Here is a 20,414-nt window from a genome sequence, read left to right on the forward strand (position 1 = left end):
ATGATGTAGAATTGGGGTGCTATGGGACAGCTGTTGCCCCATTTAAGAGGTCATTTATAATCCTTCTCTTCTGATTTATCAACAGGATGCAATGGACATTTTAAGTTTTTTAAACAGCAGCTGTAGATAGCCAATTAATATGCATCTAACTTGGGTATCAAGTCACATTGAGAGCAATTCTAAAGCATTTACCTTTCAAAACTTAAATTACAAAATGTTGGCAGTAATACTTAGATGTTTACTGACATTCTAGCATGCTATTTGACTTTTTTTGCAGCAACAAGACTACGCTGTTGACTGATCCCTTATAATCCCAAACTCCTTTTTCTCCAGCCTAACCTGTCATTCCCCAATTTGTATTTGCACATCTGATTCTTTCATCCTATGTTTAGTACTTTACGTTTCTGTTTATTAAATTTCATTGGATTAATTTCAGATCACTTCTCCAGTTTAAACGTCATTCTGAATCCCAGTTCTATTCTACAAAGTGTCTACTACCCAAAGCTACTTAGCATTATCTGCAGAGCTCTGGCTGGGCAGTGGCAGGGCACTGGGGATGAGCAGTGATTAAGATATGCATTCAGCTAGAACTCTGAACTGCTGCATACCACCTGGCTCTATGTGGATGCATGCTCCCAGCTTTATGCTGCCTAAATGCCCCGGCACTGCTGACTAGCTAGAGTACTGTGCCACTGGCAGAGCTGGGGGTATGCAGCTGCATGGAGTCATAATCATACAGTCGCACACCCCTAGCTCCAGGCCACTGCCCAGTAGAACGGAACTCCATCCAGCTGGCAGTGCCATGAGTATGCAGCAGCACAGAGCCAAGGGCAAGCACCACTAATCCAGCAGACTACGGGTGGGCCAGGTACAATGGTTCTACAGGCCATGTTTGGCACCCTTGACTTAAAGCCTCCTGTGCTTTTCTGTTCCCCCTTGGTGTTCATCATGGCTTTTAGCACCACCCAGTAAACAGAGTGGGGGGGAGAGTGCTGGGAAGGGAAAGGAGCAGCAGGGGATCAGTGGGGAAACTGGAAGCCTATGACTGCAGCCTGGTCACAAGCACAAGCACCACTCTACATGGCTGTTCTAGGCTGATTATCTACTTTATCCTTATTGCTAAACCATGCTAGCTGTATCTCAATTTGTGCATAGGCCTTCCTGACTTTCTCCCTACATACCTATGCTATACTCTTAAACTCATCTTTAGTAACATGACCAAGTTTTCATTTTTATGAAAATTGTTGCTAAGTTTCAACTCACTGAAGAGTCTGCTGGTTAGCCTAGCCAGTCTCTTGCTGCATTTCCTGTTGTTCCTTTGCAATTAGCTGATTTAAAAAGGAAGAGGAGAAATTTTTCACTCTGTTAGGAGTACCCAAAAATCTGTTAGGACATATAAATCTCCAGATTTATCATTTACGTTCAACTTCATTGTCATAAGGAAAGCATTTCCACTTTCAGTTGTATCATCCAGATTACATGTGACAAGTCCAATCCTTGATGGTCAAATACTATACTTGCATCACGAATTACACAAACACACTCACCCACCCACCCAAATTACAATAACTAATAAAGTGTAGACTAAGCACAAAATACTTGCCCAGGTACGTAAGATGCCAGATCTTCTTCAACTAATTGGCTGTTAATACTACAGGATCTCTTTCCAAGCACATTTGAAGAAGAGTCAAATAGTTCGACACACAACACATCATTTTGCAATATGCCTACAAATAAAAGTTTTATTTTTAATATTGTATCTATTTGAGGACAATATGGAAAATGTTGGCTGTCTGGGAAATAAGCAAATGCTTTAGAAACAGGGAATATTTTATGAACAACTTAAATCTATGAAGATCCGATTGGTAAAATAAGTTTTATTTAGTTTGTTAAAGGTGTCTAACTTCATACAGATCTATATTCATTAAAGGTCAGTTTTTGGTGGCTAAAGGACAACTTGTATGTCAATATAGACAACTATTACTCCATTTAATTGGCAGATTCCAAAATCTTTGTGCTGATAAAGCAGCAGCTGTACCATGGCAAAACATGGCAACTGAAAAACCCACAAAAACAGTGATTTGGAAAAATTTAACAGCATGGACACTACTGACCTTTTCTACAAGTGCTAGTTATCCATAGGCTCCAGTGAAGTCAGCTGGAGCTACCGATACCTAGTACCTCTGGAATCAACCCCTACTATTGTTAATTTAGACCAGAATGTCTATACCATTTAACACTTATGGTACCTGGAGGGAATAGAGAACATAAAAGCTAGTGCATTTTGGTTTTTAAACCCATTAAATTTCCTTCCAATTTATATTTGGAAACTTTCACCTAGACCACCTCCTACAATTACAAAGGTTTCCTAGCAAAAAGGCAACTCTCTAAACAAGACTATGAAAGTGTAAACACTGCATAATGGATTTCTCTCAGTATCAGAACATATTTATTTTATAATGTTATAATCAAAACGTGCACATTCTTTTATTAAATTAGAAATAATATTATGTAAGAGAGAGAGATACTCAGTTGGTCACTTACTAACAACTGAGCATGCCATGGATTTATCACAAGTCATTTCTTCAAATCTTTCCTTTGCTTTGCTACTCCATTCATTTGCTCCTTTGTAGGGTTCAATATAAGCCAGCTTAGTCCTTATGGCCTAAGTAATAAATCAGATCAGATGCCCACTGTCATTCCTGCACAGCATCCACTTCAGATCAAATTACTAATTTGGTCATGTATGTGCAGAGGGGAGTAAGGAGGCATATAAGGCTCTCTTAGTTTTCTGGGTGGACTACACATATTATAGGTTACAATGTAAGGAGGGCTGTTGCATGGAGGACATGTTCTGAACAGATACAAACTTCATCACATTTTAAAATACAATTCCTAAGACAAACGCCCATTTTTTTCTGAAAGGCATTGGTTAGTCTAATTCTGACAAACACAACTTAATAAGGAAGAAAGTCTATTTATTCTATGAATGAATTTTGAGTTAAGTCTTTTGGGTTGGTTACTCTTCCTGTTTTTGACAAGACAGGCAAGAAGAGCAGAAACACATTCAGCAGCAGTGGAATGAGAGACTTTGCCAATTGCTGTCAAATAAACTGCAGTTAGTCATGAACAGATACTCTGGCCATTGTTGCTGTAAAAGTTTCCCTCGCCGACCACAGGTGTTAAGTTCCAGAAAGTTCCTATGGTTGGCAAAACTGCGGTTGGTAAAACTAAAAGTTTATGGGGAAAATGGGGTTAGGGACTTGAATACTGTACAGTATAGAGTATAAAAATAATTTTTACTTACCTTTAATACAGACAGTGGTCAACTGGGCGTAAGCATACCCCTAGGTGTATGCATTGGCAGGCAGGGATGGAGCACACCCAGGGCACAGTGTCAGCGTCTCCCCTGGTGCGTTCGCCTTTTACCCGGGGGAGGGAAAGGATAGAGGGAAGGGAAAGGGAGGGGAGGGATGTGCCAGCTGGCCCCACGCAGGCACACCACGGTGCTTCCCTGCCCACACCTGTCTGAATGGCGGAGTGTGAGTGTTTTGTGCCTGCCTCTGGCAGTGCGTGATTGGCTGGTCTGGCTGGTTGGGCCAGGTCGTGGGACAATCCGAGCCTGGCAACAGCAGGAGCCACCCACCTGCATCCCTGGATGAGCTGCTGGGCCCGGATTGTCCCATGACCCAGTCCAGCCTGGTGTTTTCTGCCACTTTGCTTTCCTCCCCTGCAACCTGGTGTGGCAGGGAGCAGAGAAGCCATGCAGGGATCTCCTCACTGGCTGCTGCTTGCCCTGCATTGCCCTGGCAATGCACCTCCTGCACATGAAGCTGCACTAAGGGCTGATGCGTGGCCACACTAACCGTGGTTGCTCAAAACTGTATTCCACGGTAGCCAAAATGATATATGGAATATTAACCATGGATACTCAAAACCATGGTTGGCGAAGGAAACCAGTATTATAATTACATTTTAAACAGAACTCCTGTTTCATTCAGTGCTCAGGATGGACTCTGCTAATTAAACAAGTACGGGTAGAAAGCCAAAACTGTAGACTGTGCAGACAACAGGAACGCTATCTTGAGCCAATAAAGTTCCTCTTAATCACCTAAGGAGTTCTGTGCAATTCCCTTTATGCCATCTGTGGAGGGCACAAGGAGAAGCAGGAACTACGTGTGTGCCAGTACTTTGGATGGCAAGCAAAACATTTCAAAGCTCAAATACCTGCCAAAACAAATGCATGCTGACCATGGAATGTGCATATGCACAAAAACTTGTCAAAAATATATTATCCTCCCCATTTACACAGGATAAACTTGGATCCAAAGTTTTAAAGCTGAAATTGTCTTTAGAATGCACTAAATTTGGACATCCAGTTTGAAAAGGCTAGCATTTGATAGTACTTCATATGTTCAGAACGAAGCTTCCATCAATTTTATTGCGGACAGCACTCTGCATTTTTGCAAGTCAGGCCTGAGGCATCTACACTTGCTCCCACACAGCAACCAAAATACGATTATTTAGGTCCAACGCATGGTGGTATCTCAACATACCACCTCATATACATGAGAGCCCTGGGGCTCTTTAGCCTGGAAAAGCGCAGGCTCAGGGGTGATCTGATGGCCACCTATAAGTTTATCAGGGGTGACCACCAGTATCTGGGGGAACGTTTATTCACCAGAGCACCCCAAGGGATGACATCTAGGTCGAATGGTCATAAACTACTACAAGACTGTTTCAGGCTGGACATAAGGAAGAATTTCTTTACTGTCCGAGCCCCCAAGGTCTGGAACAGCCTGCCACCGGAGGTGGTTCAAGCGCCTACATTGAACACCTTTGAGAGCCAACTGGATGCTTATCTTGCTGGGATCCTATGACCCCAGCTGACTTCCTGTCCTTTGGGCAGGGGGCTGGACTCGATGATCTTCCGAGGTCCCTTCCAGCCCTGTCTATGAAATCTATGAAACATAACAGATGCAAAAAGTTTTGCCCGTGGACAAGATGGACTGTAACTTTTTTCTCCAAAAAAGAAGACCAAACCTTTTTAGCTGAAATTTCCATCTACCTGAAAAATTTATTTTGGGGGAAAAAAAGTTAAAATTGACTGAGAACAGAGTCTTACACAAGTGTTTTTGGTCAACTTTAAGATGCTGCTACCTCCGTTGGCTCTCATAGGTTAAAAGGCCACCATTAAATCAAGGGCCCTATTTATTTAAAACCTTTTGTATATACTCTAACTATAAAAGAGCATCTAAAATTAAAGTAACAAAAATTTTAGGATATTCCCCCTCTCTTTCTGGTTTAGCTGCATTATTTAACCCAGTCTAAGCCATTAGTTTAGCCATTCTGTATAGTCCCTTTAGGGACTTCATGTAGATAATCAAAGAGCAGAAAAAAACCCCTTGAGATGTTTTAAAGAATTTTCCCCTTCCAAACACTGAGGATGTATCATTTAAAAAAAGAAGAGTCCTTTACTGAATACTGGATAATTTATTGAAAATAATGATCACGAAAATTTAAGTTGAGACGGTCTCCATAGAACAGGCGAAGATATTTGAAAACTGACATTTTTGTTTAAAAAAAATCCAATTTAAAAAATAAGCAGCATTAAGAACAAATATAAATGCTAGTTTTTCATGCCATTTGTACCCAAAGCATTTTCAAAGTGTTACACTGAAGTATGTGAATAGAAACTCAAGAAAGTAAGCCAAGAACTTCTGACTTGAATAATTTGACCTTCACTTCCTTAAACAGATTAAGATTTAGCCTTTTCATACAAAGAGCAACCTTTTAACTCACCTTTGCTGGATGGCTCAAAAACTCATCTTTTATTTTACGCATTTCTCTAAGAGTTATTTTGGCAGTGTTGCCAAAGTCAACATATTTAACCTCAATTTCTTGATTCCCTGGCAAACCTTCGGAGAAAACACAGTATCAAGTAAACAAATTAGAAGATATTTACATTCAAAACTTTTCTGGTACAAATATTAAAACACAGAGTACCAGATTCAAAATTAATCTTTTGCACCATATTTGAAAGAAATCATAGAGATTCCCAACTCACAGCCTTGAACAAGCTCCAGATTCCCCCAGTTCAGGGAAAACTCTAGGTGAGACAAAGTTAATGTAGGTATAAAGAGATGGTAGAATCTTGTGTGTAAAGGTAGATGAGGCATATGACTAAAAGACCATATAATCACTAATGAACCATGTGTCAGCAAGGGATTGCTGTAGTTTATAGCAGCCCCAAAAATGTTGGGGACAAATTGGTTACCTAATGTTCCTAGAAGTAGAGGACTATCACTACTTATTCTGTGGACTCTCCCACATAACTAATCCCTTTGTTCAAAGGGAATTGTTCAACAGCCCAGGAGGCTCTTTCTAGTTCAATGTTCCTGTATGCTGTACCCACCCAGCAAAGAACAGACATAACAGAGGATGACTGATTTGTTCATTTGGTTATGACTATTACACTGATTACTGAGCTGCCACTATACACTTTACACTTATAGTGAAATGAATTTTCTGATCTAGTGTTTTTAGAAATAAATACACAAAGAGGATTTTTTTAGCAAAATAGGATAAAGTTTTATAAATCTGCATGCTTAAAACTTGTGAGGCTGACTCTTAGTAGTGGTAATTACTTTTAACATTAGCAGCAATAAATATTGTCGTTTACTGGACTATAATTTATGCCCACCAGCTCACTTTGAGCATATGCCACTTCTGATGCTGCATGCCACTGTTAATAATTAGTACTTTGCTGACTTACCAATAACTTGTGCTCTGTACCAATCACCATCTTCAAACTTTGCTATGCAGGTTTGGCCTTGGATTGGACAGAGGATTTCTAGGTTTTCACCATCTTCATTTTTATATACTTCCTCAATTCTCTTCAGGAGCATTACTAAGTCAAGACTTTCTAGCTAAAATAATAAAACAAAAAACAACACAGCAACAGACATATCAGAATAAGTAAATTATTATTTAAAATATTTTGAGTTTCAGGAATTGTAACTTGCAGTTCCAAAGGCAGCATGAGCACATAGACACCCCCAAACAACATTCCAGCTTTTGCATGTTACTCTCAAATTAGATTGAAAGAGATTTTATAAAATATTTTCTAGCACCACATCACCACACTGCATGCAATATATTTAACTGATGCAAACCTAGAGTGGATATGAAGGCAGTGTTCCTTCTACACCGACAGATGTGCCAGTGCCACACAATTTCTCTCTTCGTTTCCAAGTAGAACAGATATGATGCTAGAGAAGTCCTATGCATGAGAGATGAGTAGACATACCATCTCAAAGTGCACTGTCCTCCTCTGACTACATGTTAGTAAAGAACTTGCACAGGACCCTTTTTAGGTCCTCCAAACTAGATGGCTGGAACTCCAGATAAAAGATGAAAAATCCACATAGCAGCTCAACAGTTTTACCATACAGGCAAAATCCTTTCTAGACCCCAAACAAAACTGGGTATCAACTTCAGTCTCAGCATCATATAGGAAAAGTAGATAAGGTAGATAAAAAGGTTAGAAAGGAGCCTCCCTTTTTATTGGCAACAAGACCAGGAACACCAATGGGATAGGAGAAAAAAAAAGGAGGGATTGGGCCACCCACTTTTCTCCAAAAAAAGAAATGTACCTCAAAGTAGCAAGGTAAATACTTTACTAGCCTGGTATGCTCCCATCCTTCTTCCTTTCCCTTCTTTATTAATATTATGGCAGAATCCAGGGATCACAGTTAAGACTAAAACCCCACTGTGTCTGTACAGTACCTAACATATATCTGCCTACAGTAATAATTTCTTATAAAAACTGGTAAAAATGTACATCAATTGATTAATGAAATAACCTGTTCTGTAGTTTAACACTGGATTACTTAGAAGCCATTTTTTTCAATAATATTAATGGATTTTAATATGCCACATCTCTAAACTTACCAACTGAAGGTAGAAATCATTAGGACTATTGACATGACAAACCACAATGGAGACTTCTTCCTTTTCTTGGGGTAATGTAGGTGGACTATACTGCAACACCATTTTATCTTCTGGTTGACCAGGAAGTGATCTAAACCTAATGAGAATAATGGCCCTGAATAAATTCTGTCAATGTTAGTTGTGGAAGTATCACTTTCATGTAGAATATTCTACAGCAGTGCCAAAACCTTCTTATTCTACATTTACCTGGAATCTGCCATTAACTGGCAAATGTTTGAGTTCCAATACAATACTGCTTTGGAGGAACAGCTCTTGAACTTTGTGGTGCTCAGAAACAAATTTTCTAATTTTTTCCGTCAAAAGGGTAACATCTTGTGAGATCTGTGTGACAGTTTCCCCTTCTAAAGCTTTTCAAATGACAACTTGTACTGTTTTTTTAAATTTTATTTTATGGAAAGGGATGTACCTAAATACTTTAGACAGTTTAGACATGAAAGCAAGCTTTTACTATTTGGAAAAAAGAAAGGGCATTTCTTTGAAGAGTTTATTTTTTCTTAAGAGAAAGTTACCATTATAGGAAGGTATTTACCAGTGGATAAGACATCTCCCACTGATCTTCCCCCTCTCATCCTGACAGCTAATGTCCACAAGGGTTAAAACAAATTACAGCTAGTCACAAAGTCCTATATTTTTAGTGCGTGTCAAATGTTTTATACGCAAACACCACAAGACACATAATAACCACTCAACTCCTAAAAAACTTACTTCTAAGTCAGACTCTTGAGAACAGAATTGCCATTTTAGATTAAGTGATTAGAATAATTATCCAAAAGGTCTACACACTATTTATAAATGAAGGAATTCTGAATGCAAAAATTTAAGGAAGCCAACTGCCGGACTTTAAACATGCAAGCAACATTAGTTAAAATGAAGTTGTTTAAATTTAAACAAGTAGCCTAAATGAGCTGCTATGGCATTTTTTTAGAATAGAAATGTTTGAAATCCATTTTTGATGGCACATACCTTGCTAACTCCAAGAAAACGAATGCATCCCTGAGAGACACTGGCATATCACTACTTATTTTATTAGCTGGTGGTTTCTTCAGATCTACAATAAGTACACCATCCTCTTCTCTAAACACTTTCATTAGAACAGCTTTGTTATTTACCATTCTCAGAAATTCCGTCTTTGCTTCTTTCTCCCAACTTTCATTCTATATGAAGGGGAGTGGGTGAGGAAAAAAAAAAATTCAGTACCATCCAAATATTACACTCAGAAGGATCCACTGACATTAGAGGAAAAAGCCTCAATTTACTTTAAGGTACCCAGGTGTTCACCCATATGTAAGAGACAAAACAGAACAAAAAACCCTTGCCAAATAAATTAGCTAAACCCCCCCCCCCCTTAAAAAGGCCACATAACATTGGCTCAATTGAAGCAAAACTATGTAAAACACAAACTGAGCAACTTGACTTAAACTTAAAATCAAAGCTCAGTTATTTGTGGTTAAACAATTAAACTAACTACCATTTCAAACTGCTGTAAGGACAAGTGACAGTGACAAGATTATAGTTCTAGGCACTGAAATCCAATCTGTAAAAAAAATAAAACATTTAAAAAAAAATGGGCTTCAGTATATTCATGGCAACAACTAATTTACTATCTATTGATTATTTTAAATAGTGCTTCAATAAAAAAGTTTGATCTTTTTAGCAGTTTTCGCCTCAATGCTTTGAATTGCTATTTAAGAGATATAAGCAGGCAGAGAACATTTCACTCAAATATATGAGCTGTCTTTGGCTATTTATTTTATCAGCATAATACTAGCTGAATATTTCAGCCATTTAAAAGCACCTAGAGTAACATGGCTAGAAAGGTGGAGATGTTTTGAAAGAGATACCTGTCCCTTTTTGGAATACAGGCAGTCCTCAACTTACAACGTTTCAAGCTACATTTCGCACTTACAACGTTTATAAATTGACAACCTGTTTCAAATTTACGACGTCAATTTCGACTTTACAACACTTGATCCAATGCAACGCCATGCTAGCGAACAAGTTCTCTGCGTCACCCATCTCCCTGGAGAACATGTGTCCAAACTTCCTTGGACATTTTCTTTAAGAAAGCAGACAAGACTCCAGAAAAACCTCCAGCCAGACTCTTGAGAAGACTCCAGCCAAGAGCCCTTCAAAAAGTCCAACCAAGAGTCCTTCAGAAAGTCCAGTCACCTCAAAGAAATCTGAGTTACAATGTTTCGACCTGAGACACAGTTTTCAGGAACCAATTTTGTCGTTAAGTCCGAGGACTGCCTGTACTGCAAAAGTGAGGATAACACAAATAAAGTGACAAGTGAAGAAAGTATCCCTGGGATTATGTGATCTGCTTAAGAAATAGATTCTATTTATGAACGAGTGTTTTTTGGGGACATACCTTTGCCAAAAATATATCAGACAGCCAAAGAACTGGTCTGTTGACCCTATACTTCTCTTTTGGAAGGAAAAAAATTCCAGAAATTCCCAAACTAATCAAGTAAATCTGCTATTGTCATAAAGTCTTTATGACAAAAACAATTATTTTAAAATTATTTTTAAGATGGGTCCACCGTTCTAAGATTATTTGCTAAACTGATTGCTAAACTGATATGGTACTTAGAATTTAATTACAACTTCTATAAGTTTTATAAGCTTTTATTTGATAAGAAAAACTGATTAGAAGAAAGTTTCTAAAAATATCAAATAGTTCTTTCTTACTGAATTTTTGGGAACAATGTCCTTCAGAGAGCACTGTACTGCTAAAGGATGAATAGCCCCAAGTTGTGGCTCCATATGTGGATCAGGCTTCCTTATAAGCAGACATAAGTCATTCACTATTAAATTCTGTAGAGCAACGTGTTCTGACTTCAGCATAGGGACATCACCAATCCTAGTGGGAATATAATGACAATAAAAAAAATGCAGTATTTTATTTCTTAAAACAAGTTCTTAAAGTATCAAAGTGCATATTTGGAGAAGGCATGAGGAATGGGCTCTTATTTTCTAAACTATTTAACTCTTCCAGATACAATCCCAAGGACTGTGACCAAGTAAAAGCTATTTATAAAAAGAAGTTTCTTATCAAAGAGGAATCATCATTTTGGGCTTGTAACAATACAGTCATGCCTCAAGGAGCAAGCACTTTAAGCAACATGCCAATTATTGTGATGATGATGATAGGGACCAGCAACAGCAGCTGCCCTCTTGGCTTCGTGGCACAGCCCCCTTGCACAGCAGGGGGCAGTGCTGCTTGGCCCTAGCCATCAGGTATCCACGTGGCTTTTGTCATAGCACATAGCTGCAGCCCAGCTCAGAGCGGCATGGGGCCATGTGCTTTTGGGCAGCTCCGGGCTGTCACCTGGGGCTGTGCGCCACTCGCGGGGACTGCCAGCCATACTGGCCCATGTACCGCGTGCATGAGCCTTGCGACGTCCAGCTTCTGTGCATACAGGACCCAGGCCGGTGTGGCAAGTGGTCCCCGTGAGCGGTGCGAAGCACCAGGTGACAGCCCGGAGCTGCCCCAAAACACATGGCTCTGCACTATGCTGAGCTGGGCCGCAGCAGTGTGCTGTGGCAGAGGCTGAGCAGATACGTGGTGGCGGGGGCCGAGCTGCGCTGCCCCTCGCTGTGCAGGGGGGCTATGCCACGAGGCCAAGAGCGCTGCTGCTGTTGCTGGTAAGCTGTGGGGACGTTTGAGCTGTGTGGGAGGTGAGCAAGGAGGCTGCAGCTGGGGGGGGGGGGGGGGAGCGTGCGGGGAGGCTGCCGCTGGGTGGGGGGCAAGCAAGCAGGCCGCAGCCAGCCGCGGGCTGAGAGGGAGCTGAGTGACGAGGCTGCCAGGGAGGTAAGCAGGGAGTTGCACCCAGCTGCGGGCCAAGTCAGGGGGCTGAAGCCAGGTGCGGGCCGAACGAGGAGGCTAAAGCCGAGAAGGGAGGCGAGCGGGGGAGCTGGAGACGGATGCAGGCCCAGTGGGGGGCTGTAGCTGAGCTGGAAGGTGAGCAGGGGCTGTACCCTGCCGCGGGCTGCAGTTGAGCAGGGAGGCGAGCAGGGGGCTACACCCGGCCATGGGCCAAGCAGGGGGGGCTAGAGCCAGGTGCAGGCAAAGTGAGGAGGCTGTAGCTGACCAGGGGAGGCTGCACCTGGCTGCAAGCTGAGCAGGGGGCTGGAGCCATGGGGGGGGGGCAGCCAGTGGACCCACCCCTCCCAAGATGTCTCCCCATGGTCCCCCACACCCTCAGTAGTCCTCCCTGCTCCTCCCACACCCTACTTATGTGGCACAGAGCCGAGGTCCTAGTTGCTCTGGCCCGTGTGAGGGGCATGTGGCCCCTGTGTGTGTGTTGGGGGGGGAGCCCATGAGGTGTGCAGGGGGGCTGTGCCCTGCAGGGGACAGGGGACCCACCCCTCCTGAGCAGTCCCCCCTTGTAGCCCCCTCCACACCCACGCTCCCCCCACAATCCACCCACAAACCCGACACCCCTAAGCCACTGCAAAAAATCCCTCACCCACATTCTTGGCCCTGTGGGGCAGGAGTGAGGGGAATGGGGCAGGGGGTAAGCTGTGTGTTGAGAGTGAGGGGCAAGGGCAGGGGTAGGGGCAGGGCAGTGGCATATCAGTGCTGCTCAGTGCTCCACATTCTGGTGAGCAAAGCTTGTAGGAGCAATTCTGATTTTTCTATGACAGAGAAGCCCAAACTCAATGCCAAACTGTATAGATAATTAGAATTTATTTTATTATGATGATAGAGGCACTGGTAGGCTTCCAAGTTGCTTTAAAATTGTAAATATACCAATAAAATATTGCCCAGCTGATCTCTCTCTCTAGATATATATAATTATAGTGGTCTTTTGTTTTAATTGTGGAGGAACATGGATTTTGGGGTATTTTAAAGAGTGAATTTGGGATTTTTTTTTCAGAGATTTTACAGGTCTTAAATAGGGAACACTGGAATTCCTACTAGGGAGGAAAGTGGCAGGACCCATGCAGAAAAGCCTGCTCAGGGCTGGCACCTGGGATCCAGCTGAAGGTGGCTGACCTTTTGGCCACTTGGGGCCAGGAGGACATGCTTTGACAGTTCAAAGCAGGCCACTACATAGGAACATCTTACAGGTGATAGCTGCCCAGACGGCCAGGCAGGGGCACAAAGGCAACTGTGCAGCCACAGCCCACTGGCAGCTGGCCCAAAGGGGAAGGTGCCTCTCCTGGCTGTGCAGTCTCCATCTGGGACTGGCAGGTGCGCAGGTTTGGGGCCACATGCTGTTGCAGGTGGCAACAGGTCACAGCCAGGCAGCAGCCCTCACTGCCAGACTGCTGCAGTAGGTAGAGGTTGAAGGGAACTCTCAGGGCTGCTTCAGCAGTCCAGCTGGCACAAGGGCTAGTGTCCCCAGATACCAATTGGCCTGTCCTCAGAAGCTCCTGAGAGCAAGTAGCCCTGAGCTACTTGCCAGGGCAGCTTTTTATATTGCTGGGGCCAGCATGGGTGCTAGTTGCAGGCTCTAGCTCCCCCTGGCTGCAGATCTGGGAGGAGGCAGGCAGGGTTATTTTGCCCCAAGTGGCACAATTTGCCTCACACCAAAGTGTATGTCTGGGTACATGTGCCGAGGCAAAACGCACCGGCTCAAATTTGACTGCTTCTATTTGAGCTGCTGCAAGTGCACATGCTTGCATGTGTGGATGCAGCCCAGGGTGTCTCTGAAGCACTTTCTTTGCCGTCCGCTACTTCGCTGACCTTCTTTCAGCGGTGAGAAAAAGATTCTCTTTGGAAGGTGGGAGTCAGGTATGCAAACAACATGACCTGTCCAGTGAAGATGGTTTTGGATGATCATGGCCTCAGTGCTGTTTGAATTTGCTTCGGCCAAGATGCTAATGTTTGAGTGTTTATCCTCCCAACTAATCTGAAGGATCTTGTGAAGGCACTGCTGGTGGTACTTTTTCCAAGCTCTTGAGATTTCTTCTGTATGTAGTCCAAGTTTCTAAGCCATACAGCAGAGTTGGAATGACAATGGCTCGATAAACCAAAAGCTTTGTTTCAGCAAGGATGTTGTGATTTAAAAAGAATCTCTTACTCAGACGTCCAAAGGCTGCACTCGTGCATTTCAAGTGCTGTTGTATTTCTGCGTCCATGTCTGCCTTTGATGAAAGATGGCTTCCAGGATAAGAGAAGTGATCCATGTTCTCCAGCAATTCTCTGTTAATCTGAATGGAGTTGGGGTTTGTGTCTCCATTTAGAGCAGGTTGGTAAAGAACTTGCATTTTCCTGATGTTTAGAGTTAGGCCGATACTCTTGTAGACTTCCGAGAATACATAAAGAATGGTTTGCAGGTCTGTTTCAGATTGAGCAACGACAGCATTGTCATCTGCATATTGGAGCTCCATTATTGATGTTGCCATGGTCTTTGTTTTGGACTTGAATCTGTTGAGATTGAAGAGTCTTCCATCCATCCTATACACAATTTCAATTCCACGTGGGAGCTTTCTGTCAATGAGGTGCATTATGGTGGAGATGAAGATGGAAAATAAAGCTGGAGCGATGAGGCAACCTTGTTTCACTCCAGTTTTCACCTCAAATGGTTCTGTTTGATTCCCGTTGCTGAGAACCCTTGCTGACATGTTGTCATGGAGAAGTCTCAGAACACTGATGAACTAGTTTGGGCAGTCAATTTTGGATAGGATTTTTCATTGGGCTTCATAGTTTACAGAATTGAAGGCTTTAGAAAGGTCAGTGAAGGCCAAATAAAGAGGTTCGATTTAGCTCATGGCACTTCTCCTGGATTTGACATGCTGTAAAGATCATGTCTGCAGTTCCTTGAGATGGTCTGAAGTCACTTAGAAATTCTGGAAGAATTTGTTTTGCAAATGGGAGAAGGCGGTTAGTGAAGATATGGGCGATGACATTGCCAGCAGTGGCCAACAATGAGATGTCTTGGTAGTTTCTGCAAACAGCTCTGTCCCCCTTCATGAAGATGGTAACAATCAAGGCATCCCTTAGGTCGGCTGGGATTTCTTCCTTGCTCCAGATTAAAAGGATGAGGACATGAAGCTGACACATGTAAGTTGTTCTCCTCCTCTGAAAGTCTGCGCAGGTATTCCGTTAACACTGGCTGCCTCGTTATTCTTCGTTTTCCCAATGGCACTCCCGACCTCTGCCAGGGTAGGCGGCAAACCCAGGTCTTCCTTAATGGACTACATAAATAGCGATTGCCCTGTGGAAAGGACAGCAATTGTCTCTCGTGAACTGAGGGAGTTCAACGTCAACACTGCTGCCATATCTAAAACTCAATGTGCTGGAGAAGGGCATCTGAAAGAAGAAGGTGGAGGATACAGGTGGAAGGAGAGCAGAAGAAGAGCCACGGACACATGGAGTTGGTTTTGCCATCAAAAACAAACTTGTGAACAGACTCTCACAACTCCCAATTGGTGTCAATGAATGCCTCATGAAACCATGAGTTTGTTTGAAACTCACCAAAAACCAACAGGCATCAATTGTGAGTGCATATGCCCTGACTCTTGATGCCGATGAGATCATGAAGGAGAACTTCTACTCACAGCTTGACGCCATCCTCTCAAGTATCCCAAGGGAAGATACGATCATCCTGCTTGGAGATTTTAATGCCAGAGCGGGAAGAGACTCAAAACTTTGGAATGGTACTATCAGAAAAGAAGGTATTGGAAATTCAAATGCTAACATGGTCCTTCTCCTGACAAAGTGCACAGAACATGGACTTGTCATCACAAATACCCTGTTCCATCAAAGGAACAAGTTCAAGATGTCCTGGAAACACCTTAGATCAAAACAATGGCATTTGACAGCCTACATGATTGTTCAGACTCGTGATTGCTGGGATGTCCTGGTTACGAGAGCCATGACTAGTGCTGGGGACTGTTGGACTGACCACCGCTTCATCCATTCCTGCATGTCCATCAGGACTGCTCCTAAATGAAGAATGCAAAGGAAGCAGATCAAGCCCAAGTTAAACATTGAGTGCCTGAAGGACCCACTCAAGCAGGGAGAATACAAGCAACTTTTGAATGAGACACTACCAACAAAGCACCCAGGAGTCAAGGAGCACTGGATGGGACTCAAGACAGCTGTTCTCTCATCTTGTGAAAATACCATAGGATACAAGACCAGGAAACATCATGACTGGTTTGATGAAAATGACGTTGAAATTCAAGGTCTCATCGACAGGAAATGGAAAGCTTTCTGTGCCTGGCAGAATGGCATCAACTCTGCAATCAAGAAAAATGTATACCAACAAGCAAAATCAGAGGTGCAGAGAACACGAGAGCTGAAGAATGAGTGGTGGATTCAGAAACCAAAAGAAATCCAACATTTTGCTGAACTCCGTGACACTCGTGGCTTCTCCAGTGCTACCAGATCTGTCTACAGCTCTAGCACTCAAGGCCTTAAGCCTCTAAGTTAAAAAGGATGGAACAACATTCCTGACAGACAGTGAATTAATCCGTGCTCGCTGGAAAAAACGTTTCCAAGACCTTCTGAATTATGACTCAACTATTGATGAAGATAAGATCAATTATTGTGATACTTGCCATAACAGCTAGCAACAGTGAAAGTGCATTTTGGTCAGTCACAGACTGTCCTAGGTCTGCTACTTCAAGCATTCATATTTTATATCATATATAGCTCATGTAAACTATATCATGTACAGTTATTTATTTATTTTCACATACAACTATTCAAAAAATGCACACAAAACAGTTAAGTGCATGTGTATGCAATGCATACAGTAATAGTCAAATGTGTACAACAACCCTACCTTTTCACACAGTTATCAGGAGTGTCTTTTTTCCAAAGTGGAATGAGTACTACAGACAAATAGCTGATATACTGAGGTTTAGGACAAGAGACTCTCTCCTTGGGTTTTTTGTTTTGTTTTTTTAATGTAAAAACAGTGTAAAGATTATGCTAATACCTTGAAACAACGAAAACTTCAGAATTTCCAAAATCTATCATGAATACTTTCATTACTGCAATTTCACAAACTTTGTATTTTGCTGAACCACGAAGCTTTCCCTCATTTTTACTTTCCATTGGAATCAGGTCAGTGATAGTTCCACGACACCACATTCCATTTTCTTTACTGTCGATAAAGATGTCTGAACCTAAACAGAAACAAACAAAAAAAAGGTACTGGCATTTTAGTATAATCTTCTATGTCTTCAATTTTCATTATGTACCATAAAATAGGTGCAATTTTTTTTAAACACAAGATGTAAGAATTCAGATCATAGATCTACTGACTTTTAAAAGAAAGATTTCATTCACAATAACCCCAGACAAGTCTTGCCCCTATGTTTACATGCTTAATATCTACATAACTAGGTAGCAGAAAACTTGCATTAAGATATACTTCATACTAAAACATTTATAGCTTTGATTTTCATAGTCAGGATGGCTAACAGGCATGGTTAGCATTTCAGCTGCAAATTCATTTTGATACAAGAAGTTAGAGACCAGAGCCAGTTTATCGTTTCCTTTACTAAAATTTCTACACCTTAAAAAAAACCAACAAAAAACCAAGGTCCCATATTAGAACATCTGGAAATTAAAGTTAAGGGATCTACTATGTTTCTCATTGCTGCATAACCTTTCACACCATACATGTAACCTTAACTTCACTTCCTAAAAAATGGCTAAACTTGTCATCCAGCAATAACTTCCGACTAAATCCCCCTTATTACTCAAGTTTCTATATAGGAGTTGTGGTGGGTCAGTAGGGGGCACTCCTGAGCTGAGCCATCCACCTCACTGTGTGCCCAACAAAAAAAACATGCTTTGGGCGTCTCCCCTGAGGAGCCTATATCTGGCCAATGCCCTTTCTGGAGCACACCCACAAACCAGGGGTAACTGCCACCACCAACCAGGCCTGGGTCTTTGTTAGGACTCTGTGCAGCCTGGAGTACACAGACCCTGTAGACCTTGGGGGTGCTGTGTCCTCAGCATGATATATCTGGGTGCTCCTTATAACCGGAAGCATTAAGAGTAGCCTCCCTTAGCTAGCCAAGCAAAGAGAGCTATAAGGCCAATCTCACCCTCAAGCACACACAGTGAGGCGTGCTATAACAGATTCATAGATGTAGGGTTGGAAGGGACCTTGCAGATCTTCTAGTCCAAGCCCCTGCCCTGGGCAGGAGAGAAAACTGGGCTCAAATGACCCCAGCTAGGTAATCATCAAGCCTCCTCTTAAAGACCCCCAAGGTATGAGCCAGCACTACTTCCCTTGGAAGTTGGTTCCAGATCCTAGCCACCCTGACTGTGAAGTAGTGCCTTCTAATGTCTAGTCTGAACCTACTCTAACAATTTATGGTCGTTATTCCTTGTTACTCTGGGAGGCGCTTAGGGGAACAAGGTCTCTCTTATTCCCTGCTGGTCCCCCCTAGTAAGTTTACAGATGGCCACCACGCCCCCTCTCAGCCTTCTCTTGTGAAGGCTGAACAGGTTAAGGTCCCATAGCCTCTCCTCGTAGGGTCTGCCCTGCTGTCCCCGGATCACACGAGTGGCCCTCCTCTGGACCCTCTCAATATTGTCCACATCCCTCCTGAAGTGTGGCGCCCAGAACTGGACGCAGTACTCCAACTGCAGCCTGACCAGTGTTGCATAGAGGGGGAGAATCACCTCCTTGGCCCTGCTTGCGATGCATCTGTGGACGCACAACAAGGTGCAGTTACCCCTACTGATTGTGTTCTCGCATTGGCGGCCCATGTTCATCTTGGAATCGATAATGACTCCAAGATCTCTTTCTGAAACTGTGCTTTAGAGAAGAGAGTTCCCCAGCCTACAGGTATGCGGCTGGTTCTTACTGCCCAAGTGCAGCACCCTGCACTTGTCAGTACTGAATCCCATCCTATTCTCATTTACCCACCCTTGTAACCCCTCCAGGTCTAGCTGTATCCTGTCCCTCCCTTCTAGCGTGCCCACCTCATCCCAGATCTTGATGTCATCTGTGAATTTGAACAGGGTGCTTTTCACCCCCTCGTCCAGATCGCTAATAAAGAAATTGAACAGTGTGGGCCCAAGGACCGAGCCCTGGGGGACTCCACTGCTCACATCCCTCCAGGTCGAATATGACCCATCCACCACCACTCTCTGAGTGCGGCCCCACAGCCAATTTGCTATCCATCTGACTGTGTAGGCATCAATGCCACAGTCGCCTAGCTTTTTAATGAGAATGGGGTAGGAGATAGTGTTAAAGGCCTTCCTGAAATCCAGAAAGACTACATCTACCGCGACACCTGCATCCAATGATTTTGTGACCTGATCGTAAAAGGCAATCAGGTTGGTCTGACAGGACCTGCTCCTAATAAAACCATGCTGGTTACCCCTGAGCATCATCCCCGCTGCTGGCCCTTCACAGATGTGCTCCTTGATAATCTTCTCAAAGAGCTTCCCCAGGATTGAAATAAGACTAATGGGCCTATAGTTGTCCAGGTCCTCCCTCCTCCCTTTTTTGAAGGTGGGGACCACATTGTCCCTCTTCCAGTCATCTGGCACTTGGCCCTCTTCCAGTCATCTGGCACTTGGCCAGACCACCACGAGTGCTTGTAAAGCCGTGTCAGGGGCCCCGCAATAACCCCTGCTAATTCCCTCAACACCCTGGGGTGGAGAGCATCTGGACCTGCTGATTTGAACACACCCAGCCCCCTCCAGAAGTTCTCTAACTTGGTCCTCCGAGTTAGCTCCTAGTTAACAGATAGCTTTATTGATCAAAGAGGGAGAGCATGGGGAAGAAATACAAAACAAAAGGAATATTGAAAGGAAACTGCCTTGAAGAAGTCAACATAGGCTCATTTGCCCCTTTTAATACATGTCTAGATCACTTAATTCTAAGTTACTGGCTAAATTTCAGGTAATTTACTCACATGTTTATCCAGAGCCTGATTGAGCTCATTCTGGAGGCCTCAGCTTGGTTCTGTGTTTCCAGAGATGCCTGCTGCCCCCCCAAGATGGAGGGACCCTTTAAATAGGTTTACCATATGTCAGGGGGTTCCTGGACAAGTCATCTTTTTTGGACCCATGTGCTACGTCCAGCCGGGTTTTTTAAAAAAGAGCAAATGTGCAGGTTTTCTGCCGTCTTAGACTGGCTGCTTTGGGCTCGGAGCAGTGGGCAATGTGATTGGTTGTCAGGGGTCACGTGCTCCCTGTGCAGGCTCAGGCAAGCCAGCGAGCGAGAGACAGACAGACAGCGTGTGAGAGCAGCGGGGCTAGGGGGAGCAGGGGTCTGTGGGTTGGGAGTGGGGGGCACCAGCAGGACTGGGGGGCAGGGCAGGGGGCTGAGAGTTGGGAGTGAGAGGCACCAGCAGGGGGCTGCAGATCATGAGTGAGGGGCACAGTGGATGGGATGGGCGACTGTGGGTTGGGTGTGTAGGGCACTGGCAGTGCCAGGGGCTGCGGGTCGGGAGTGAGGGGCAGTAGC

At 43.4% G+C, this 20,414-nt stretch overlaps 1 protein-coding gene across 5 annotated transcripts in view; it reads right to left on the reverse strand.

The window, feature by feature from the left end:
- The window catches only part of RNF17 (ring finger protein 17), a 124,076-nt gene that overhangs the window by 51,421 nt on the left and 52,241 nt on the right, over positions 1–20,414 (reverse strand). For all 5 annotated transcript variants that reach the window (XM_059720734.1, XM_019481987.2, XM_059720730.1 and 2 more), the window contains 8 exons: positions 16,914–17,103; positions 10,705–10,876; positions 8,977–9,167; positions 7,954–8,089; positions 6,776–6,929; positions 5,803–5,918; positions 2,545–2,665; positions 1,604–1,727 (listed from right to left, as the gene is read on the reverse strand). In XM_059720734.1, coding sequence (XP_059576717.1) covers positions 1,604–1,727; positions 2,545–2,665; positions 5,803–5,918; positions 6,776–6,929; positions 7,954–8,089; positions 8,977–9,167; positions 10,705–10,876; positions 16,914–17,103 — 1,204 coding nt within the window. The remainder of the gene's footprint in view (positions 1–1,603; positions 1,728–2,544; positions 2,666–5,802; positions 5,919–6,775; positions 6,930–7,953; positions 8,090–8,976; positions 9,168–10,704; positions 10,877–16,913; positions 17,104–20,414) is intronic.

This window comes from Alligator mississippiensis, chromosome 1, assembly GCF_030867095.1.
Source record: "Alligator mississippiensis isolate rAllMis1 chromosome 1, rAllMis1, whole genome shotgun sequence".
NCBI lineage: Eukaryota > Metazoa > Chordata > Crocodylia > Alligatoridae > Alligator > Alligator mississippiensis.